This window comes from Ursus arctos, unplaced genomic scaffold, assembly GCF_023065955.2.
Source record: "Ursus arctos isolate Adak ecotype North America unplaced genomic scaffold, UrsArc2.0 scaffold_6, whole genome shotgun sequence".
Taxonomy (NCBI): Eukaryota; Metazoa; Chordata; class Mammalia; order Carnivora; family Ursidae; genus Ursus; species Ursus arctos.
The window spans coordinates 14,347,704-14,373,322 of NW_026623078.1; the positions used below are offsets into that span (position 1 = coordinate 14,347,704).

At 36.7% G+C, this 25,619-nt stretch overlaps 1 protein-coding gene across 1 annotated transcript in view; it reads left to right on the forward strand.

Annotated features, from left to right (window-relative positions):
• Nucleotides 1–25,619, forward strand: part of RP1 (RP1 axonemal microtubule associated) — a 345,533-nt gene that overhangs the window by 138,969 nt on the left and 180,945 nt on the right. Inside the window, exons 9-12 of the mRNA XM_044390380.3 lie at nucleotides 5,352–5,427; nucleotides 6,331–6,407; nucleotides 6,499–6,530; nucleotides 6,696–6,825. Coding sequence (XP_044246315.3) covers nucleotides 5,352–5,427; nucleotides 6,331–6,407; nucleotides 6,499–6,530; nucleotides 6,696–6,825 — 315 coding nt within the window. The remainder of the gene's footprint in view (nucleotides 1–5,351; nucleotides 5,428–6,330; nucleotides 6,408–6,498; nucleotides 6,531–6,695; nucleotides 6,826–25,619) is intronic.

The window sequence follows — 25,619 nt, forward strand, 5'->3', positions numbered from 1 at the left end:
TGATTTTGCTTTCTGTTTGTTTACTCATTTTTTTAATTTCACTTATGAGTGAAATCATATTTTATTTGTTTTTCTCAGTCTGACTTATTTCAGTTAGCATAATACCCTCTAGGTCTATCCATGTTGTCTCAAATGGCACAATCTCATCCTTTTTTATGGCAGTGTAATATTCGTGTGTGTGTGTGCGTGTGTGTGTGTGCGTGTGTTTACACATACCATACCGCATCTTCCTTATCCATTTGTCTGTTGGTGTGTACTTAGGTTGCTTCTATATCTTGGCTATTGTAAATAATGCTATAATAAACATAGGCATGCATATATCTTTTAGAATTAGTATTTTCATTTTCTCTGGGTAAATACCCAAAAGGGGAATTACTGGATCATATGGTATTTCTATTTTTAATTTTTTGATAAGCCTCCTTACTATTTTCCACAGTGGCTACACAAATTTACATCCCTGCCAACAGTGCACAAGGGTTCTCTTTTCTCCACATCCTCTCTGACACTTGTTATTTCTTGTCATTTTGATTTTAGCCATTCTGACTGGTGTAAGGTGATATGTCATTGTGGTTAACCTTTTTATTTTCAGGTAATTATAGAATGGCATGCAGTTATACAAAATAACTCAGAGAGATTCTCTATATCTTTTACCCAGTTCCCCCCAATGGTAACATCTTGCAAAGGTATAGTACAACATCATTATCAGAATATTGATATTTACACAGTCAAGACAGAGAAGATTACCATTGCTACAATGATTTGTCATGTCTCCTTTTTGTAGCCACATCTACTTCTCTTCCTCTATTTCTTCCTCAAATTCCCAATTCTTAACCCCTAGCAACCACTAATCTGTACTACATACCTAGAAGTCCTCATTTCAATTCTCATTTCAGTGTTACATCAATGAAGTCATACATTATACACTCAGTTGGGATTGGCTTTTTTACTCTGTATTTCCTAGTGATTGATTCAAGTTGTATGTGTCAGCAGTTTGTTTCTTTTTATTCTTGACTAGTATTCCATGGAATGGATTTCCCTCAGTTTGTTTAACCATTCACCCATTGAAGAACATCTGGATTGTTTCCAGTTTTGGGTTATGATGAATGAAACTGCCATGTACATATGTGTACAGATTTTTATGTGAACATAAGTTTTCATTTCTCTGTGATCAGTGCCCAAGAATGCAATTGATTGGGTCTTATGGAATTGTATGTTTAGTTTCATAAGAAATTGCTGGACTTTTCCACAGTGTGAATACCATTCTGTATTCACACCAGCAATATAGGTGTGATCAATTTTCTCAGCATCCTTGTCTGTATTTGGTGTTTTGCTGCTTTTTTTCTTTTTGCCATTCTGATGGGTGTGTAGTGATTTATCATTTTTATTTCAATCTGTATTTTTATGAAAATAATGATGAACATATTTTTATGTGCTTTGGTGAAATTGTCTTAATGTTCTTTGCCTCTTTTGTAATGGATTTTTTTAGTGTTAAAATTTAAGAGTTTTCTTAGATATTGTAGATACTAGTCCTTTGTTGGGTATATTGTTTGCAAATATTTTCTCTTAGTTTGTAGCTTGTCATTCCACCCTCTTACTAAGGTCATTTGCAGAATGAATTTTTAGTCTTGATGAGATTCAGTTTATTCATTTTTCTTTTTTATGGATTGTAGTTTTGGGGTTAAGTTGAAGAACTTTGCCTAATCCTAGATCACAAACTTTATTTCTTATTTTTTCTAAAAGTTTTATAGTTTCACATTCACATTTAATTCTATGAATTATTTTGAGATTTTAGATAAAGTGTGAGATGTAGGTTGAAGTTAATTTACTTTTACCTATGAATGTCTAATTACTCCAACACCAATTTTTGAAAAGCCTAGCCTGCCTCCACTGAATTGTTTTTATACCTTTATCATAAAGTAGTTGAGCATATTGATGTGGGATTATTTCTGGATTCTCTATTCTGTTCCATTTTTGTGTCTGTCCTGCCAATACCACAGTATCTTGAGAGCTATTTACTAGGCCTTAATATCAGGTACACTGATTCCTCTGATTTGAGTATTTTTAAAACTCTTTTAGCTGTTTTAAGGCTTGTCCTTTTCTATATAAATTTTAGAAAAGCTTATCCATATCTACAATAAAACTTGCTGAGATTTTGATGGGAACTGTATCAAACCTAGAGATTAATTTGGCGAGAATTGATACTTTTACTATGTTGGGACTGCAATCCATGAATGTAGTATGGGTATGTCTCTTCATTTGTTTACGTATTCTTTGATTTCTTTCCTCAGCATTTTTTAATTTTCAGCATACAGATTCTGGACATGTTTTGTTAAGTTTGTATCTAAATAATCTCTAGAGTGATTTTAAGTGGTATTATGGTCTAAATTTCAATTTCCACATGTTCATTGCTAATATATAGAAATGTGATCTATTTTGTGTGGTGATTTGTCTTATATTGAAGACCTTATTCAACTCACATTTTAGTTCTGGAATTTATTATTATTATTATTATTATTATTAGTAGTAGTAGTAGTAGTAGTAGTAGTAGTAGTAGATTTTTGGAATTTTATCCATAGATAGTGATGCCATTTGCAAATAGGAGAAAGCACTGCGAACTGGGGCTAGTCAGCACTCCACTATCTCCCATCACTGGTGTCAGTGAGTTCTGGTGGGGGCTGAGAGTCCACCCCTACCCAGCATCATGAGGTGTAATGAGGTAGGACAATATGGAGTCATTGACATTCTACTTTCTCTGTGCCCTAGTCATCAGTGAAGCCCAGTGAGTGACCTGAGCTTCTCCTCCTATCCAACACCAACAAGGCAGAATGAGGTGGTGGAATTGGGACTCGTTGGTACTCTTCAGACTCCCCCTCCTTTCTGTGGGGCCCACTGTGTAGCTGAGCTTCTGTCCTTACCCCACAACAGCAAAGGATGTGACTCAGGCCCATCCATCCTTCCCCTCCCTATGGAAGCAGAGGGTCACACCAGGGTATTACTCTCCATAGAGGTAGTAAGGTGCTGTAAATGCCTGACTTATTTTTGTGGGAAGGTATCAGTGGGCAGAAGAAGGAGGTGAACTTCTATCCAGTTGTCTGCAGTGAGTCAATGCCCCATTTCTGCCTGGGTGGTGTCAGGAGTTGAATGTATAGACCCACACACAACTTATGCTATACATCAACAGAGCGGACTGCCTGCTAATAAGAATATTAAATGGGACTCAGAGTCTCACAATATTATATCCAAAATGTCTAGGATATATTAAAAAATCACTTATCATATAAAGAACTTGGAAAAAATGGCCAAAAAGTAAATATTTACTATTATACAAAGAAATATAATATTTAAAATTTAACCTTTTTTTCTTATCAAATTTTGTAAAATTTTAGTTAACCCACAAGGTTAGTTTATGGTGTGTAGAAAACAACCCCTAAATTTCAGCGAATTGCAGTGATATCTATTTCTTGTTTACATTGTCTTTTGGCTGATCTTGGCTCCCCTTGACTGTTCTTGTAAATAATATGTTTTTATAAGGTACTTTTAAACTCATTACTAATTAAATCTATTAACTTATAAAGCATTTTAAAAATCAATTCCTTGGGGCGCCTGGGTGGCTCAGTTGGTTGAGCATCCGACTCTTAGTTTCAGCTCAGGTCCTGATCTCACGGTTGTGGTATCGAGCCCTGCATCAGGCTCTGTGCACAGTGAGGAGTCAGCTTGAGATTCTCTCTCCCTCTCCCTCCACCCCTCCCATTCATGCTCTCTCTCTGTGAAATGGATAAATAAATCAAATCAATTCCTTATCATCTCCAAGAGTTTTCTTTACAGATTTGCAGCTCTTAAAACCCATTTCAGAATTCTGGTAACATTTTAATTTTCCTTGAAGGAGACAAGAATTTTTTTTTTTTGGTAAAATTTAAAAATGAAATAAAGCATTTTGGGGATGACATTTTAGGCATGGGGAATGGCAAATATAAAGGAACAGCATATGTAAATTATGAATATTAATTATCTATGGCAGTGGTTTTCAAAGTGTTGTTCCTGAATTTCAAAGTATGGTTCCTGGATCATCAGCACTGTCTGGGATCTCATTAAAATTCCATTCTTGGTTTCTTTGATAGAATGACCAATCATTCTGGTTTGCCTGGGGATGTCCTGGTTTTAGCACTGAAAATCCTGCATCCTGGGAAATCCCTTTCTCCAGGGCGAATTGGGACAGTTAGTCACCTTAGATTGCTTATCCCAGGCCTATTACATCAGAAACTCTATGTGGCGCCCAGCAATCTGTGTTTTTATAGTCTCTCTTGGTAGTTCTGATGCATGCTAAAGCTGGAGGATCACTGATGTAGGGAACTATGAGGAGTTTGGTATGGTTCCATAATGGGAGTATGTAATAAGGGATAAAATTAAAAAGTAAGCAGAATGGGGCACCTGGGTGGCTCAGTTGGTTAAGTGTCTGCCTTAGGCTCAGGTCATGATCCCAGGGTCCTGGGATCAAGCCCCACGTTGGGCTCCTTGCTCAGTGGGGAGCCTGCTTCTCCATCTCCCTCTGCCCCCCACTCATGCTCTCTCTCTTACTCTCTATCTCAAATAAATAAATAAAAATCTTAAAAAAAAAGTAAGCAGAGGCCAAGCAGTGAAGGCCCTTGTATGTTTTGTTAGAGTTTCATCCTATAGCTGGTAAGTATTAACTCATAAACTCAAGGATTTTTAGTTAGAAGAGTATAGATTTTGTGCTAGCTCTTTGTATAGATGAAACTACTATGTCTGGTTAAAGTATTCCATTTTATCTATAAATAAAATTAAATTATATTTTAACCAACTCCAGTTTGAAAATTAATATGAAATCAAATATTTAAAAGAGTACTATCTTCATGTATACTAGCTCAGTCTGTGTGCTTCAACAGAGTTTCTGAATGTTCATCAAAATATCTACTTGCTTCAAATTTGAACTTTAATTAATTTTATGTGTATGTTTTAGAAATAGGAGTATTGCTAACTCAATAGATATAATTTTTTGGAAGATGTTAGGTCCAGGAATATAAATGCAGTTTATGAAATCAAGAGAAATTGCAGAATTGTTCTGTTTTCAGGTACTTGGAAAATCATATTGAAGTAGATATCGTAAAACATGAAGCCTTAAAATATGTTGTGCTTTTGGTACATGTATAAGAATTATTTTTAAATGCTTCTTATAGCTTAGTTCTCATATTCTGCTTTATTTGAAGTATTAAACCTTTATGGTGTACAAAGCTTTTATGTATATTTGGAAGCTAGGACCTCTTCAAAACTTCAAGTAATACCTGGACCATACATATTCACACCACATTATTCTTTCTTTAATTTGTGTTTAGGAAATGGCTGGTTTCTTGATGATGTTATAATCAAGGATCCCATAACTAATCATGAATATACCTTCTTCTGTCACAGGTTTGTAGATGTGCTTTTACATTGAAAAAATTCATTTCATATTAGTTCCAAGTTATTGTATTTTGGAGAAACGGATAGCTTATTCAATTATTCCTAGTCACTAATACTTTGTTGGGTAACTTTTTTGAAGATTAACTTTGGGGGATTCTGATTCTATTTAGAAAGTTATACATTATGTTTATCATCATTCTTGATGATATAAGTTTAAATATTTCCTGGTAAATTAAAGTAGATTTAGTCATATTTAAAAATCTACCTTAATTTACCAAGAAAGATTTAAAAAATATGATTTTATATATCATTAATGAGAAAGAAATTCTCTGGCAAGAAAACTGATTCCCTGTGGTCCCAAATTAAGATCAAATATAATACATGTACAAAATAAATGTTGCATGTGGCTTTTTATATGATGAAGACATTGCTGAGCCAGTGTCACTAGGCATTGAGTTTTGGGTTATTCTTCCAATAGTGGTGATAGATTTGCTCTTTCTTTCATTACTTGCCTGTCTCTTTCCCCATGGGACCAATAATAGCCATTTATGAAATAACTGACTATAGTTCGAACTGTGGTTAATGGCTAGAAAGACAGGATAACATAACTGGTCCGGTGGATGTAAGATCTATGACCTGGGCAGGCTAACTGACTAATCTACCTGTGGATTAGGGAAAGGCATGTTTCACCCTGAACCTGATAGCAGCTTCTCCATCCTCCCTTGTACCTCGTACCTATCTCATGGTCATTTCAAGCATTTCCTTTTCCGTTTTCTGCTCTGCTCTTACCAACAAGATACCTATTACTTTTTTAGTTCCTGTTAGCCATTATTCCTGAGTTGGCTTCATAATTGCCAGTGGTTGGTGTAAATATAAAGCCACAATATTCTTGATACACTTTTCTTTCCACAGATGGTTGGATCAAGGGGAAGATGATGGTAGGATTGCCAGAGAACTGTATGCCACGGATAATAGTATCATCTTTGCAAGTGAGTGTCGTATATTGGAAAATTCTCTTTTATGACGATAAAGTATGATTCTGCTGAAATTAATGATTTTCTCTTTCTTTTATACCCTCAGGGCAGAAGCTAGAACTTAATAGAAAAGAAACAGTAAGATTTTACTTTTCGTCTTGAATTGTTTGGTACAAATGGTGTCCAAATAACTATTTGATGTGTTAAAACAAAAACAGTATATAATGTTTAGTAAGCAGTGTTTCTTAGTAATTTCTTTGTCTTATGTTGTTGTTTTTGGTTTTGTTTTGTTTTTATATTTAGTGGGCTGCAGAAAGATGGAAGTTTATGAAAGGAAATACTCTTCAGTTCTACAACAGGCTCACTGGAGGGTTTGTCCGTCTGCATCCAGATGGCACAGTTGATGCAGTTGGAGAGAAGACAGACAAATACGGTAAAATCATTTGGTAAAGCAAGTGGTGCTGTGGCAGTTTTGGGAACTGGAGGAAGTCATATCTAGACCTTCTTTAATTTGCAGTTTTTTTCTTCTTTTCACATGGTTTTACACCAGTATTAAGTCATTTAAATAATTCACTATCTGCATTAATACAAATAATCAATAGATGACAGGCTTTAAATATGGGCCAACAATGTCATTATGCAAAACAGTACACCATGAAAAACCTTACATTTGCTCTTAATTGAAGAATAAATTGTAGGCAATTAACATTGTTAATAAAAATCAGCAATTGTAGGTCTTGAATGGTATGGCCATTTAAGGAATTAAGTTGGTTCTACTAAATATTTGTTTAAAACACTGTGTTAAATAATTTGAGGCCACAAAAATAACTAAGACATTATTCTGAATTCCAGAGGGTCACAACTTAATGAAGAGGACAAACACATACAATTCCAATAATTTTTTTTAAATTTTTTTTGTAGCTAGTGTCATAATAAAGGTATAGAGGAAAAACTAGGCAAAGAAAAAACTAGATTTGATGTTTAGTGAAGCCATGACTATAAGAATTAATGAAGAAGGGGTAAACTGACAATGGTAGATTTTTTATTATAAACCCAAACCTCTCTTTTTGAAAATTTAGTATTTAAACAAAATTTACCAGCTGCATCTGCGAATATAAGTTTGCTGTACTTTGTTAGAAACTGTTGTTCAAATAGCCTCTAAGATGTGCTGGAGATAATTAACCTATAGCATTTCCTCAAAATGTAACCTCCTCTACCTTATGTTAGAGATCCCAAGGAATAATCTATTTTTCTCCTCTACGAAAACATGTAGGAGTCTAAGAATATTTCCTAGTAGCTTCTCTTTCCAAAATTAATCTATTCCTTAGACATTTTCTTTACCTGTTGGTTCCCGTTTGGGATGATTTACCTACTTAGATTAGTCAAAATGGTCCTATATATTCTATTGCCTCGGGCTGGTGCTCTTTTTCCTCATTGAGTATAGTGGGTTGTATTTCCAAATGTGGTCAGAAATATATCTCCTATTTATAATCAGAAACTGTGAAGGATCTAAGTTTTACCCTATTTTTAAAAAACATGAGAGCACAGTCAAAGACCAAGACCATTCATTTCCCACAGCAAATGCAGCAGCCAGAGCAATATCTTGCTTGGTTCCTCAAGTCCCAATCCTACAATATCCTGAGGTGAGGGCCTGATAGTACCTGCATATGTGGATGGGTGCATTAAAGGGAGAAATATCCAAATTAGGAAACTCTGATTTTATATATGGTAGCCCATCCTTCCTTTCAGATACAGAGAAGAAACAGAGAGCACTTATCTTTATTCTGGAATATAAGCAAATCTTCTCCAGGCAAGGGAAAGAAAAGCCTTTACCTTTATTCCCCTGCAGGAGTGGGGGGAGAAGAGAGAGAGAGAGAGGAGGGAGAAAAAAAGAGAGAGATGGAGGGAGAGAGAAAAAGAAAGAAAGGAAAAAAGGGAAGGAGGGAGGTGGTAGGGAGAGATCTCTCTGCTTTATTATGATGGACTGTTTTCTTATACAAAAATTTTGTAAGTGCATTTACTCAGAGGGCTGGACTATGCAGGAAAATGACAAATGTAGGGAGACAAATGTTGTCTTCTAAAACCCATCACAAGCTAGTTTGTAAAGGGAAATTGCCACTCCTACATCAACAAGTGGAATTCATTTCCTTACTCCTTGCTGGGTCAACCCTTTCCACACGTTTTGACTAACAGAATGCAGATGAATCAACACTATAACTTCTAAAATCTGTATCTTCTACCATTGTCTCTTGGATTAATCCTTCTTGGAGGCCCACCCTCATGCTGTGAAGAAGCCCAGACAGCCATACTGCGGCTTCCAGGGAAAGAACTGATGCTCTGAAAACCCCAACTGAGTTCTTGCCCTATAGCCAAATATATGAGTTCCTGTGCAGATCAAACTCACTGGTAGATATCAAAAGAGAAACTTTTTATCCATAAGCATTTCTAGCATCTTAATATGCTAGTCCTTTAATATATAAAATAGAATGAGCAGTCATTAAAAGGGAGGTGCAGGATAGTATGAGTAATTTTCCTTGGCTTAATTGACATTTTTGCAACAGGAGGTCTTTTATGTGTGATAATTACTTGCAGGATTATTTCCTGATGTTATGCTCAGTGCCCCATAAATTCACACTCCTGAATCAGTTTTCACGTGCCTGAAAAGTGTTGTGGTGAACAATGCTGACCCACAGACATCTTTTCAGGAAAATATTTTAAGAACATGTCTCTGAGATCTGTTTGCTTGTAATTTTCACTCTACAAAACAATGTTGTTTTTATCACCATGAGACAATACTTCTATTTAGTTATCAAGCTGGTTGTAAATTTAGCTATTTCCATATGTAGAGAGTTAGAATGCTCATTTCTCTGAGAGCTACTGAACCGTTTATTGGCAATACTGGACCTAAAAGCACCACACAGCATGAGAAGATCTTTGAAATATCACAGGGAGCTTCATTTTAAGATGATAAGCTCTTAGGTATTAAAACCAATACTATGCTAACATTGATAATGACAATCATAAACAAATCTTCCAGGCTTTAGTGTAGGATCTTAGAACTAAAAAGAAGGAAAAGACAGCCAAAGCAACTCAATTTTAACCCTTGATAGTTACTTTATGTCAGGGTCATTTTCACAACTTCCCATCCTCCAAAATTTTAAAAGATTTACTATAAAATATAGATTCCCATAGTTTTCTCATTTTATAGTAGTTTTTCAAGACAAAAATTCATAATCTAAATTCAGATTTATTTGACTTATATTCTAACAGGATTAAGCATGCATTTTAAAAACATATGATATATCACTGGAAGTTTCTAATATGTCTTCTGTATTGTCGCTAAGGATCTAGGTCAATAGTTGTACAGTAGTCTCCCCTTATCCCTGGTTGCACTTTCCACAGTTTCAGTTACTTCTAGTCAACTGTGCTGTGGAAGCAGATGATCCTTCTGACATGTTTTCAGAAGGTCAGTAGTAGCCTAACACTACATCACAATGCCTAAGTCATTCATCTCACTTCATTTCATCATGTACGCATTTTATCATCTGATATCATCACCAGAAGAAGGGCGAGTAGAATACAATAAGATATTTTGAGAGAGACCATGCTCAACTTTTATTAGAGTATGTTATTATAATTGTTCTAGTTTATTATTAGTTATTAATCTTTTACTGTGTTTAATTCATAAATTTTATTATAGATATTTATGCAAAGGAAAAAAGATATATAGGGTTTGGTACCATCTGTGGGCTCAGACATCTACTGGAGGTCTTGCAGTGTTTCCTCTGTAGATAAGGAGGAACTATTCTATCAGGTTTTGAGATGGATTTTTGGGTTTTGTTTTTGAAGTATTCATTTGGTAACATGTAAGGCTGGTGCATATGGAAGAGGTGACTACATTCTTTAGTGTGGGGGTTTTAAAATATATCCATGAGAGACTATGGACTATGAGAAACAAACTGAGGGCCTCAGAGGGGAGGGGGGTGGGGGAATGGGATAGACTGGTGATGGGTAGTAAGGAGGGCACGTATTGCATGGTGCACTGGGTGTTATACGCAACTAATGAGTCATCAAACTTTATATCGGAAACCGCGGAAGTACTGTATGGTGACTAACATAATATAATAAAAAATCATTAAAAAAAGAAATATGCATCAATTCAAAAAAAAATTAAATATATCCACAAATTACATGACACTGGGCTGGATCAAGGGACTTCTAACAAATAGAATATGGTAGAAGTGACTGTGTGTGACTTTTGAGACTAGGTAATAAAAGGCATTATAGATTTTTCCTGGTACTCTTCTTGGATCACTCACTCCGGGGGGAGGCCAACTGCCATGTCATAAGGACATCCAAGCAGCCCTATGGAGAGGCTAACTTGGAAAGGAACAGAAGCCTCTTACTAACAGCCATGTGAGTGATCCATCTTATGAGAGTATCCTCCAGCACCAGTGAAACCTTTGGATGACAACAGCCCCAACCAATAGCTTGAGTGTAATCTCATGGGAGATCTTGACCCAGAGTTACCCAGATAAGTTGCTCCCAAATTTTTGACCTGCTGAAATTGTAAGGTAACAAACATTTGTTCTAACCTGCAAAAGGTTTGGAGTAATATTTTACACAGCAATAGATCACTAATATACCAGTTCAGTCACTGTTCTGTACGAGAGATGCTTCTGTATATTCTCACTCTGGACACTATGATGGAGTTCATCTTCTTTTCACATTAAGTGATGGACAGGAATGGAAAGAGCAGCATCTGTCCTATCTCTAATCTGAATCCTCATCTTCTTTCTTGCATTGCTGATTCATTTCTACATTTTGTACTGGTGCACTGGGTAGTCCTGTATATTCAGTGCCATTTTTCTACACTGAAAACTATAAAACATTTTTGAAAGAAATTAAAGACCTCAATAGGTGGAAAGACATCCTGTGTTTATGGATTGGAAGACTTAATATTGTTAAGATCATGGTACTTCCCAAAATGATCTACAGATTTGATTCAATCCCTATCAAAATGTCTTTTCTACAGAAATGAAAAAACTAATCCTAAATTTTATATGGAATTGCAAGGAACCCTGAACAGCCAAAACAATATTAAAAAAGAACAAAGTTGGAGTACCCACATTTCCTGATCTGACAAATTACTATAAAGCTACAGTAATCAAAATGGTGTGGTACCAGCATAAATATTGACATACAGATCAGTGGAATAGTACTTTGTGTTTTTTATGAGATGGTCAGTCAGGTACAAAAGGAAATACAGGAGAGGCTCAGAAAAACAAAGTTCATTATACTCACAGGTCCTAAAGACAGAAGGCATAATATGTCATGCAGGATCACATAGAAAAACACTAGGGAGATCAGGAGACAGAAGATAGGAGGGAGAGAGCATTTAGGCCAGGAACTTTTACTAGGATTTCCACAGGAAAGGCAAGGCAGGGCAGGGGAAACAGTTTATGATTGGTCTGAATAATAGTGAGTTTTGGATTATAGAGATGAACTCTAGTTGCCTGGTACTTGGCTCTTGGATGATTAAGGAGTAGTGCCTCCTGGGGTACATGGGCCAGAAAGAGGAGGTATGTTTCTGGATTGGTTAGTTTGCATATTAAAGGTATGCTGTAGTCTGTGTCTTTTACTATCTCTAAGAATTTAGCTTAAGGTGAAGCAAGTCTCTCTCCCAGCCAGGAAAATTTTTTAAGATGTCAAATCATAATAATATACAGAAAAATTATATGCAATGCAAATAGAATTGGCAGTATAGAAATAAACCTGCATATCTATGGTCAACTGATTTTTGACAAGGGTGCCAAGACCTTCAATTGGAAAAGTCCGTTTCTTTTCCCCGGTCTTCAATTGGGGAAAGGCTGAACCTGGAGTGTATAAGTGAATAGTCTGTTCAATAAATGGTGCTGGGACAGCTGGATATCCAAATATAAAAGAATGGAGCTGGACCCTTACCTCATACTGTATACAAAATTCAACTCAAATGGACCAAAGTAAGATCTAAAGCTATAAAACTCTTAGAAGAAAACATAGGTGTAAATGTGCACATCCTTGGAATAGTCAATGTTTTTTTAGATATGACATCAAAAGCACAGGCAACAAAGAAAAACATAGGTTGGATATCATCACATTAAAAACTCTTGTGCATCAAAGGTTACTATCAAGATGGAAAGGTAACCCCCCAAATGGGGGAAGTACTTGCAAATCCTATGTCTGATAAGGATCTAGTATCCAGAGTATATAAAAAGCTCTTAAAATTCAACAATAAGATGAACAACCAAATTAAAAAATGAGCAAAAAGAACCTGAATAGACATTTATCCGAAGAAGATATACGAATGGCCAACAAATACATGAAAAGATGTTCAGTGTCTTAGTATTAGAAAAATGCAAATCAGTATATGAGATAGTACTTCACACCCACTAGGATGGCTGTAATGAAAACAACAGAAAATAAACCTAAATATGAGACTTGAAGCTGCAAAATTCCTAGAAGAAAATATAGGCAGTAATTTCTTTGACATCAGTCATAGAAACATTTTTTTAGATGTGTCTCCTCAGGCAAAGGAAACAAAAGCAAAATTAAACTGTTGGGACCACACCAAAATAAAAAGCTTTTGCACAGCAAAAGAAATCATCAACAAAACAAAAAGGCAACCTACTGAATGGGAGAAGATATTTGCAAATGATATATTTGATAAGGGGGTAATATCCAAAATATGTAAAGAACTTCTACAACTTCAAAGCCAAAAGCCAAATAAATAATTTGATTAAAAATAGGCAAGGACCTGAATAGACATTTTTCCACAGAAGATATACAGATGGCCAACACACACATGAAAAGATGCTCAACATCACTAATCATCAGAGAAATGCAAATTAAAACCATGATAAGATATCACTTTACACCTGTCAGATGGCTAAAATAAAAAACACGAGAACTAACAACTGTTGGTGAGGATGTGGAGAAAAAGGAACTCTTGCGCACTGTTGATGGGAATGCAAATTGTGACAGCCACTGTGGAAAACAGTATGAAGATTCCTTAAAAAATTAAAAATAGAATTACCGTATAATCTAGTATTTCCACTACTATTTACCCAAAGAAAATGAAAACACTCATTTGAAAAGATATATGCTCTGCTATGTTTATTGCAGCATTATTTACAATAACCAAGACATGGAAGTAACCCAAGTGTTCATCCATAGATGAACGGATAATGAAGAGGTGATACACACACACACACACGCTGAATATTATTCAGCCATAAAAAAGAATATCTTGCCATTTGCAACAATATGGGTGGACCTAGAGGATATAAGTGAAATAAGTCAGTCAGAGAAAAGACACATATCATATGATTTCACTCATATGTGGATTTAAGGAACCAAACAAAGAGACACAAAAAATAAACTCTTAAATACAGAGAACAAACTGGTGATTGCCAGAGGGGAGGTGGTGGGGAGATGGTATAATAGACAAAGGGGATCAAGAGTACACTTATCTTGAGAACTGAGAAATGTATAGAATTTTTGAATCATTATATTGTACACCTGAAATTAATATAACACTGTATGTTAATTTTACTTGAATAAAAAATTAAAAACTATGTAATTGTTATTACAAAATTCTCATCCGATAATTCCAAACAAATACACAAATAACAGAAAATAACAAGTGCTTGTGAGGATGTGGAGATATCAGAACCCTCAGACATTGCCAGTGGGTATGTAAAATGGTCAACTGCTTTGGAAAACAATTTGGCAATTCATCAATAAGTTAAACATAGAATTACCATGTGACCTAGCAATTGGACTTTTTGAGAACTGAGAATAAAAATGTGTATATGAATGTTTATAGCACTATTCACAATAGCCAAAAGATGGAAACAACCCAAATGTCCATCAGCTGATGAGTGGATAAACAAATGTGATACATCCATATAAGAGCATATTATTCAGCCATGAAAAGTAATGAAGTACTGATTCATGCTATCATATGGACTGTGAAAACATTGTGTTAAGTGAAAGAAGCCAGATACAAAAGATCACATATTATATGATCTAGAATATCTAATATATTATAGACTATCTAATATATCTGATACCTAGAATATATAATATCTAGAATAGGCAAATTTATAGAGATAGAAAGTAGATTAATAGTTGCCGGAGGTGGGGCAAAGAGGGGTTGACTGCTTAATGGCTGGCAGGTTTCTTTTGGGATGATTACTTGTACAACATTGTGAATGCACTACATGCCACTGAATTGTACACTTTAAAATGGTTAAAATGGTGAATTTTATGTTATAGTATTTTACTATGGTTTAAAAAAAAAAAACTATCATGAGCCCCTGTCCACTACGCAAGAGTATGGGTATAATTCACACTTGTAATTGTTATGGATTTATATATTAACAGTTTCTAACAAAAAGGCAGTGAAGTGTTTTGATAAAGGGACAGCTCTGTCCGATTCTCACAAAGGCATTGTTTCACTTGCCAGTCTGGTTGAATGGAGCTTATTACAAACAAACATGTATAACAGAAAGATGTAAAGGGACAAACTGAGCCCTTCCTGTCAGGAATATACAGTTTTATCATGACTTGAACTAGCTTTATATAAAGGAAATTAGGACTGGAGTAAGTTTTAGGGAGTAGAGCTCTAGCACCTTGCCCTAGAACTTTGTCTTTTTGCTCTTCCCTACTGAAATGGAAGATCTGGCATTTGGAAGTTTGGAGGTGTGTATATGCAGAGAACATTTTGTCACGAGACAGTTTCTCCCTGTATCTCTCACATTTCTATATGATCTGGGTCTCCTGTGCAAAGCTATCTACAGCCACTTTAAGAATGTCTGTATAAAGAGATATTGCAAGATAAAGAACTTCTCCCTTCCTGAAGAACTTCAGGGATAGTAAAGTCTCTCTCCTTTCCTCAGAGAACATTTGTTTTCTACTTAAGATAATATCTTTCTGTGGGCAAAGATTGGACAGGTTTGCTAGCAGCCCCTATTAAGATTAGGGCTTTCTAAAACTTGAAATTCTGCAGGTGTGATCCTAAGTCACAGTGTGTACAGTAGCATTTACCTAGCCCCACTCTTCATTGCCCTGATGGGACTCAGGGATCAGGGGAAACAGTATGAACCTGCAGTTTCTGCTGCCTGCTGTGCTGGGTCTAATTGTTTACATCTGGCTGGGCTTGCTGTGTCCTCACTGACTAAATTCACGGAAGTATGGCTGGCTGATTTAATGGCTGCCTGCTGCTTAGGGACTGCTTCTCTAGATCTAGAAGCACTAGATCATAAGAAAGGACCATAAGAAGATCAGAGTTTAACTTGAGCCCCTAATTTTTCTTGAATCTGAGTCATAGATTCCTGGGTTTCCAGGGATTTTAGAGGAGGCACAGATAGAACATGCAAGCATGTGCCATCTGGCCACCCCAAATGGCTGCCCAGTGCAAAAAAGACCTTGCCTTTATAGGATTCTCCCAATATCAGGGGGCCGTTGATGGTGTTACAAGAATGCTAATCTAGTGTGACAGATACTAGAGCAACTATTTTGATTCCTGCATTGTTAGAAGGAGAAATGGCAATGACAACAGAGGAGGGCCTGCAGTTCTGCCACCATGGTGACTCACATGAGCAATAAATCACATACTAACTTCACCTGGTGAATGCAGGTGAAAGAGTGAAACCAGAAGAGAGAAAGCCGACAATGTTCCTGTCTCCTCCGAGTAACTTCTAGCAGCTGCACTTGAGCTGAGAGTGGGAGGAGCTTTGAAATTCCAGACAGTGACTTGAGATTTTAATACTCAAACTATATCACAAAATGTTTATCAGAACTGATATTTATGTTTTTTCTTTTAAATTAACTTTAAATTATTTAATCATTACAAAAGAAATCCTGAAGGATTGTTAAAATTACATTAAATCTATATATTACATTAAATCTATATATTAACTTGGAAAGAATTGATGTCTTCATAGTACTCAGATTTTTCCTTTAGGAATTTGTCCTATATTTATTCATTCAAAACGTCATACCTATATTTAAATTTTTTTCTCTCTCTACATAGGTATTACATTGTCTTTTTAGTGTTATTATGAGGCTTTGGTTGCTATTGCAAATAAGCCCCCTTTCCATTACAAATAACATATACAGAAAAATATAGAAATCTACAGTTTTTATGTTTTATTTATTCAGTATTTAATTAATGACTGCTATTTGTCAGGCACTGATCTAGATACATATTTATTTTGAATCTTACCACTTCACTTCACTCTAATTAAAGAGTTTTTTCAGGTATTACAGATATAATAAATTTACTACTTCCCAATAATCAAATCTATTGTTTTGATTTCAAGCACCTTTCCACTGGCAAGAACATCCTTAAGAAGATAAAATAACGGTAATATTGGCATTCTCATTTTGTGATTAATATGAATGGAATGTCTTTATTGTTTATTAAGAATTGGGTATTTGAAGAGGCGTTGATAAATAATACCACTTTCTTCTCCTCCTGTATAGACAGGCAATTACAAAATAAGATACAAAACACAGACAAATGGAAATCAAGATCTCAGCATTATTACTGATGGAGTCAAGTGAGGATATTGTCTCTATATCTGAGCTCAAAGGACTTGCTAACTCTCCCCAAATGAGAAAAGATTACCTACACAAGTATAGACAGTATTGAGCAACTACAGGCTCCCTTATGGGGCTGCCCCTTATAAGTGACAACATAGCAGAAAGGACCTTCTGTGTAGGTGGCCCATTTGGGGACAGAAAGGGCCTAAGCTGCAATACCTAGCTCCTTTCAAAGCACCAATCCAAGGGTTGCACTGTATTCTATGGTATGGGGTACAAGGGAGTGTGAGAGTCATCACAGAGAAAGTAGGTTCCCCCTTATATATGATGTGATTATTGATTTTTAAGTACTTGTCCTTTAGAGTGATGGGAAAGTAAATTTTCTAATTTTACTAAGAACCCTATTTAAATGATTTTAAAATGAATGTTAAATGTTATTATATTTCTCTTTGGCATCTATGGATTCATGATACAGTTTTTCATATTAGACTTAGAGTTAATTTGTGTTACTTGAATAAATATATTTTTAAAAAATAATATTTCTTTAAAAAATTTTTTATTATGTTATGTTAGTCACCATACAGTACATAATTACATTTTCATGTAGTGTTCCATGATTCATTGTTTGCGTTTAACACCCAGTGCTCCATTCAGTATGTGCCCTCCTTAATATCCATCACCAGGCTAGCCCATCCCCCCACCACCCTCCCCTCTGAAACCCTCAGATTGTTTCCCAGAGTCCATAGTCTCATGGTTCATTCCCCCTTCTGTTTACCCCCCCTTCATTCTTCCCCTCCTTCTCCTACCAATCTCCCTGCTATTTCTCATGTTCCACAAATGAGTGAAACCATATGATAATTGTCTTTCTCTGCTTGGCTTATTTCACTAAGCATAATCTCCTCCAGTCCCATCCACGTTGCTGCAAATGTTGTGTAATCGTTCTTTCTGATGGCTGAGTAATATTCCATTGTATATATGGAACACATCTTCTTTATCCATTCATCTGTTGAAGGACATCTCGGCTCCTTCCACAGTTTAGCTATTGTGGATAATGCTGCTATGAACATTGGGGTGCATATGGCCTTTCTCTTCAGTACATCTGTATCTTAGGGGTAAATTCCCAGTAGTGCGATTGCTGGGTCATAGGGTAGCTCAATTTTTAACTTTTTGAGGGACCTCCACACTGTTTTCCAAAGTGGCTGTACCAACTTGCATTCCCACCAACAGTGTAAGAGGGTTCCCCTTTCTCCACATTCTCTCCAACATTTGTTGTTTCCTGCCTTGTCAATTTTTGCCATTCTAACTGGTATAAGGTGGTATCTCAATGTGGTTTTGATTTGAATTTCCCTGATGACTAGTGATGTTGAACATTTTTTCATGTGTCTGTTAGCCATTCGTATGTCTTCATTGGAAAAATGTCTCTTCATATCTTCTGCCCATTTTTTGATTTGATTATTTGTTTCTCATGTATTGAGTTTGAGAAGTTCTTTGTAGAACTTGGATACCAGCCTTTTATCTATAGTTTCATTTGCAAATATCTTCTCCCATTCTGTGGGTTGTCTCTTTGTTTTGATGAATGTTTCATTTGCTGTGCAGACTTTTTATCTTGATGAAGTCCCACAAGTTCATTTTTTCTTTTGTTTCCCTTGCCTTTGGAGACGTGTCATTAAAGAAGTTGCTGTGGCCAATGTCGAAGAGGTTACAGCCTATGTTCTTCTCTATGATTTTGATGGATTCCTGTCTCACAATGAGGTCTTTCATCCATTTGGAGTTTGTCTTTGTGTATGGTGTGAGAGAGTGGTCAAGTTTCATTCTTTTGCATGTAGCTGTCCAATTTTCCCAGCACCATTTATTGAAGAGACTGTCTTTTTTCCACTGGACGTTTTTTCCTGCTTTGTCAAAGATTAGTTGACCGTAGAGCCAAAGTTCCATTTCTGGGCTGTCTATTCTGTTCCATTGGTCTATGTGTCTGTTTTTGTGGCAGTACCATGCTGTCTTGGTGATCAGAGCTTTGTAGTATAGCCTGAAATCAGGAAATGTGATGCCCCCAGCTTTGTTTTTCTTTTTCAACATTTCCTTGGCGATTAGGGATCTTTTCTGGTTCTACACAAATCTTAGGCTTGTTTGTTCCAGCTCTTTGAAAAATGTCATTGGTATTTTGATTGGATGACACGGAAAGTGTACATTGCTTGGGGTAGCATAGACATTTTAACTATATTTATTTTTCCAATCCATGAGCATGGAATATTTTTCCACCTTTTTGTGTCTTCTTCAATGTCTTTAATCAGGAGGTCATTTTCAGTGTCCTAGCATGAAACACATAGTGATTGAGGAAACCTGAGCCATACCTGAGGAATAAGCATGACAAAGCTTATTCTGTAGTTTCTAGATTATAGATCATTTACCTGTCCGGTTAAGTTGATTCCAAAATATCTTATGGTTTTTGGTGCTATCGTAAATGGAATCGATTCCCTAACTTCTCTTTCTTCAGTCTCATTGTTCGTGTATAGAAATGCAACTGATTTCTGAGCATTGATTTTGTATCCTGCCACATTACTGAATTGTTGTATGAGTTCTAGTAATTTGGGGGTGGAGTCTTTTGGGTTTTCCATATAAAGTATCATGTCTTCTGCAAAGAGAGAGAGTTTGACTTCTTTGCCAATTTGAATACATTTTATTCTTTTTTGTTTTCTGATTGCTGTTGCTAGGACTTCTAGTAGTATGTTGAACAATAACGGTGAGAGTGGGCATCATTGTCAAGTTCCTGATCTTAAGGGAAAGGCTCTCAGCTTTTCCCCATTGAGAATGATATTCACTGTGAGCTTTTCCTAGATGGTTTTTATGAAATTGAGGAAATTACCCTCCATCCCTACACTCTGAAGGGTTTTAATCAGGAAAGGATGCTGTATTTTGTCAAATGCTTTTTCTGCATCAATTGAGAGGATCATATGGTTCTTGTCTCTTCTCTTTAAGTTAATGTGATCTACCACACTGATTGATTTGCGAATGTTGAACCACTCTTGCATCCCAGGGATGAATCCCACTTGGTCATGATGGATAATCCTTTTAATGTACTGTTGGATCCTATTAGCTAGGATCTTGTTGAGAATTTTGGCATCCATATTCATCAGGGATATTTGTCTGTAATTCTCCTTTTTGATGAGGTCTTTGCCTGGTTTTGGGATCAAGGTAATGCTGGTCTCATAGAATGAGTTTGGTAGTTTTCCTTCTGTTTCTATTTTTATTAATTATTAAATTTATTAATTTGGGTCCTTTCTCTATTCTTTTGAATAATTCTGGCCAGTGGCTTATCGGTCTTATTAATTCTTTCAAAGAACCAGCTTCTAGTTTTGTTGTTCTGCTCTACTGTGCTCTTGGTTTCTAATTCATTGATCTCTGCTCTAATCTTAATCCACTGTCTTCTTGTGTGTGGGTTAGTCCTATTTTTCTGTTCCAGCTCCAGCTTCTTGAGGTGAGCATGTAAAAACTGCATTTTAGATTTTTGTATTCTTTTTTTTTAAAAGACTTTATTTATTTATTTGACAGAGAGAGAGACAGCCAGCGAGAGAGGGAACACAAGCAGGGGGAGTGGGAGAGGAAGAAGCAGGCTCCCAGTGAAGGAGCCTGATGGGGGGCTCGATCCCAGGACTCCGGGATCACACCCTGAGCTGAAGGCAGATGCTTAATGACTGAGCCACCCAGGCGCCCCAAGATTTTTGTATTCTTTTGAGTGAGGCTTGGATGGCTTTGTATTTTCCCCTTAGGACCACCTTTGCAGTGTCCCATAGGTTTTGGACTGATGTGTTTTCATTCTCATAAATTTCTTAAGTTCTTCTTTAGTTCCCTGGTTTACCCAATCATTCTTAAGCAGGATGGTTTTTAGTTCTCAAGTGTTTGAGTTTTGTCCAAATTTTTCCTTGTGATTGAGTTCCAGTTTCAAAGCATTGTGGTCTGAGAATATGCAGGGAATAATTTCAGTCTTTTGGTATCAGTTGAGACCTGTTTCATGACCCAGAATATGGTCTATTCTGGTGAATGTTCCATGTGCATTTAAAAAGAATGAGTATTCTGTTGTTCTAGGCTGTAGTGTTCTGTATATATCTATGAGGTCCATCTTTCCAGTATGTCATTCAAAGCTCTTGTTTCTTTGTTGATTTTCTGCTTAGGTGATCTGTCTGTTGCTGAGAGTGGATTGTTGAGGTCCCCTACTATTAATGTATTATTATCTATATGTCTCTTTATTCTGGTTAAGAGTTGGCTTGTATATCTGGCTGCTCACCTGTTGGGGGGCATAGATATGTTAGATCCTCTTGTTGGATACGCCCTTTAAGAATACTATAGTGTCCTTCTGTATCTCTATCAACAGTCTTTAGTTTAAAATCTAATCTGTCTGATATGAGAATTGCTACCCCACCTTTATTTTGAGGTCCATTGGTGTGAAAAATGGTTCTCCATCCCTTAACTTTCAGTCTGAATGTATCTTTAGGTTCAAAATGAGTCTCTTGTAGACAGCATATGGATGGGTCATGTCTTTTTATTTAATCTGCGACCATGTGTCATTATGGGTGCATTTAGGCCATTCACATTGAGAGTGATTATTGAGAGAGATGATTTTAATGATGTCGTGTTGCCTGTGAAGTATTTGTTCTATAGATTGTAAATTCTGTTCTGTATCTCTCTTGGGATCTTTTTACTTTTATAGAACCCCCCCTTTTTTTTAAGATTTCATTTATTTATTTGACAGAGAGAGACAGCCAGCGAGAGAGGGAACACAAGCAGAGGGAGTGGGAGAGGAAGAAGCAGGCTCCTAGAGGAGGAGCCTGACGTGGGGCTCAATCCAGGACCATGGGATCATGCCCTGAGCCGAAGGTAGACACTTAACGACTGTGCCACCCAGGTGCCCCTATAACCCCCGAAGGTAGACACTTAACGACTGTGCCACCCAGGTGCCCCTATAACCCCCTTTAATATTTCTTGTAGGGCTGGTGTAGTGTTCACATATTCTTTCAGTTTCTGCCGGTCTTGGAAGCTCCGTGTCTCTTCATCCATTCTGAATGACAGCCTTGCTGGATAAAGAATCCTTGCTGCATGTTCTTCTCACTTAGTGCTCTGAATATATGTCTTGCCAGCTTTTTCTGGCTTGCCAGGTCTCTGTAGACAGGTCTGATGTTATTCTGATGTTCCTCCCTCTGTATGTGAGGAATCTCTTCACCTTGGCTGCTTTCAAGATTGTTTCCTTGTATGTAAGATTCTTGAACTGTACTATTATGTGATGTGGTGTCAGTCTGTCCTCATTGATCTTGGGAGGGGTCCTCTCTGCCTCTTGGACACAAATGCTTGTTTCCTTCAGCAGATTAGGGAAGTTCTTAGCTACAATTTGTTCAAATATCTCTTCTAGACCTCTCTCTTTCTCCACCCCCTTGGGGATGCCGATGATTCTGACATTGGAATGTTTCATTGAATCAGTAATCTCCTGTAGTCTTTTTTCTTGAAATTGGGGTTTTTAAAGCCATGTTTCTTCTCTTTCTTTCTTTTCTATCATATCATCCTCTAACTCACTAATTTGCTCTTCCGTCTCGTTTACCCTGGCCATGAGGGCATCCAGTTTAGACTGCATTTGATTCATAGCATTCTTAATTTCCATGAGATTTGTTCTCATTTCCACCCTTAGAGATTCTATATTTTTGTTAATGTTTTCTTGAAGCCTACACATCATCTTGACCATTGTTAGTCTGAAATCCATTTCTGACAATTTGGTTATATCCATATCCATTAGTTCTGTGGCAGAGGCCACAGTCTGTTTCTTTCCTTTGTTGGGGGTTCCTACTCCTTGTCATTTTGATGAGGTGTGGTTGCAGGGATGTACAGAGCCCAAAGTATTGACTAGGACCCATGCAAGATGCACTTGTTTTATAGGGACCTTAGAGACGTGGGCTTCTTGTTCTTTCAGCCTGCCTTCTGGAGGAGGGGTCTGCTGTGCTGATACTCAGGAACACTGTTTGGGTAGATTTGCCCTGTTGAGGGGAGGAGTATGGGCACAGTGAGAACTGGTTTTTCTGGGCTTTTGTTCTCTCATGGCTTTCCCTGGCAGCTTTCTGTGACTCTTCAGAGGGTCAGAGCAGCAGTGACCATATCCAAACCTCTGTCTCAGAACAGAGAGATCGCAGTCTGCTCTTCACTGAGCTCTCCAGGCCACTCTAACTCTGTTTCTGTCAGTGCTGCTAAAAATCCGCAAGTCCCAGGTTGTGTGCCCTAGAGCCGCTCTCCCAGTCTTCACTCCCAGGGCCAGCACCTCTTTGCCCTTTGTGCTTATAAAACCGCCAGCTGCCCTGATTCCCAGGTGCGCTCCAGAGCTCTGGTTTTCAGACTTGTCACATGCACTCCCAAGCTCCCGTTTTCAGTCTGGTTTCCGCTCCTGGTTTTAGTCTGGTTTCCTGGCGGCTACCTGTCTGAGTCTGGCCTGCTCCCCAGCGCAGGAGGCTACTGCTTCCCGCTGCCTGAGTGTGGCTTCTCCCTCCCCCTTCTGTTCATCTTCCTATATCTGTGCACAGATTCACAGCTCCCCACTTCATACCTCAATACCCAGAGCCGGAGGTGTTCATCTGTAGAGATCCAGATGTATCTTCTTACATCTCAGGCTGATTTTGTGGGTGTTCAGTGTGGTCTGGTAGATATCCAGCTTGATTCAGGGGACCAGCTGAAATAGGGTCCCCTACTCCTCTGCCATCTGTTCTCCTCCTAAAAATAATATTTCTATTCTTATGTTAAACTCTGCTTACTTATGGTAGATAACTCTTTAATTCTGTAATTTAAATGAGATTTCTAATTTTTTTCTTTTTTAGAAATTATAAATTCTGTTCACAGGAGAGATCCATTTAATGCAAACACACACACAGATACACATATATACATACACTTATTTAGTACTGGTGCTTGTCTAGATGCTGGAGATATTACAGGAGTGAAACATAAAATTTGTGCCCACTTAAAGTTTACATTCCAATGAGATTGGTGTGTCTACTTTGGGAGGAGTGAGGAATCTTTTCAACTTTGATTTTACTGATTCTTTTTACTCTTCAGATTTATTGAGGCAATTGACATGAAACATTGTGTAAGTTTAGGTATACAACATTATGATTTGATAAATGTATATATTACAAAATGATTACCTCAATAAGGTTAGTTAGCACATCTGTCTCTTCATATAATTGCAATTTTTTTTGTTGTGAGAATATTCAAGATCTAATCTCTTACCAACTTCCAAATATATATTACAGTATTGTTAATAACAGTCCCTATGCTATATATTAGAGCCTCAGAACTCACTCATCTTATAACTGGAGATTTGTACACTTTGACCAGCATTACCTCATTTATCCCACCTGTCAGCCCTAGCAATTGTCATTCTACTCTGTTTCTATGAGTTTGCTTTTTTTTTCTTTTGTAGTTTCAAGTCTTTATTTAATTTAGTTAAGATACAGTGTTATATTAGTTTCAGGTATAGAATTTAGTGATTCATCATTTTCATACAATACCCAGTGCTTATCACAAGTGCCCTCCTTAATACCCATCACCTATTTAACCCATTTCCCTTGCCCACTTGCCTTCCAGCAACCCTTAGTTTGTTCTCTGTAGTTAAGAGTCAGCTTTTTGAAAAAATTTTTGATTCTACATGTAAGTGAGATCACATAGTATTTGGCTTTCTCTGTCTGACTTAATTCACTTAGCTTAATGCGCTCAAGGTCTACCCATGTTGTCACAAATGGCAGAATTTCATTCTTTTTAATGGCTGAAAAATATTCATATATGTCTATATCTATATATCATATTTCCTTATCCATTCATTCATTGAGGGATAGTTAGATTTTTTCCATTTCCTGGCTAATATGAATGAACATAGGAATACAAATAGTTCTTTGAGATTATGATTTCATATTCTTTAGATATGTACTCAGAATTATATTGCTGGATCATATAGTAGTTTAATTTCTAAAGGAGACTTTGTTGTGTTTGTCACAGTGGCTGACCAATTTACCTTGTCCTTCTGATAATAGCCATCTCAAATGGTGTGAGGTGGTATCTCATTGAAGTTCTGATTTGCATTTCCCTGATGATTGATGTAGAGCATCTTTTCATGCACTTATTGGCCATTTGTATATCTTCTTTGGAAAAATATCTCTTCTAGTGTTCTGCCCATTTTAAAATTGATTTTATTTTGTCATTGTGGTGTTTAAGTTCCTTATATATTTTGGGAAAAACTCCCTCATCAGATAATAGTTTACAAATATTTTTCCCATTCTGTAGGTTGCCTTTTTATTTTGTTGATTGTTTCCTTTGTTGTGTGAAAGACTTTTAAGTTTGATGTAGTCTCTCTTGTTGATTTTTTTGTTGTTGTTGCTTGTGCTTTTGGTGTCATATCCAAAAAATCATTGCCAAGACCAATGTTAAGGAGATATTTCCCTACTGTTCTTCAAAGAGTTTTGTGGTTTCAGGTATTACATTTATATTCTTAATCCAATTCAAGTTAATTTTGGTGTAAGCTAGGGGTCCTGTACCATTCTTTTGTGTGTGGATATCCAGTTTTCTAGCTCCGTTTATTGAAGAGACTATCCTTTCTGCATTGTTTCCTTGACCCCC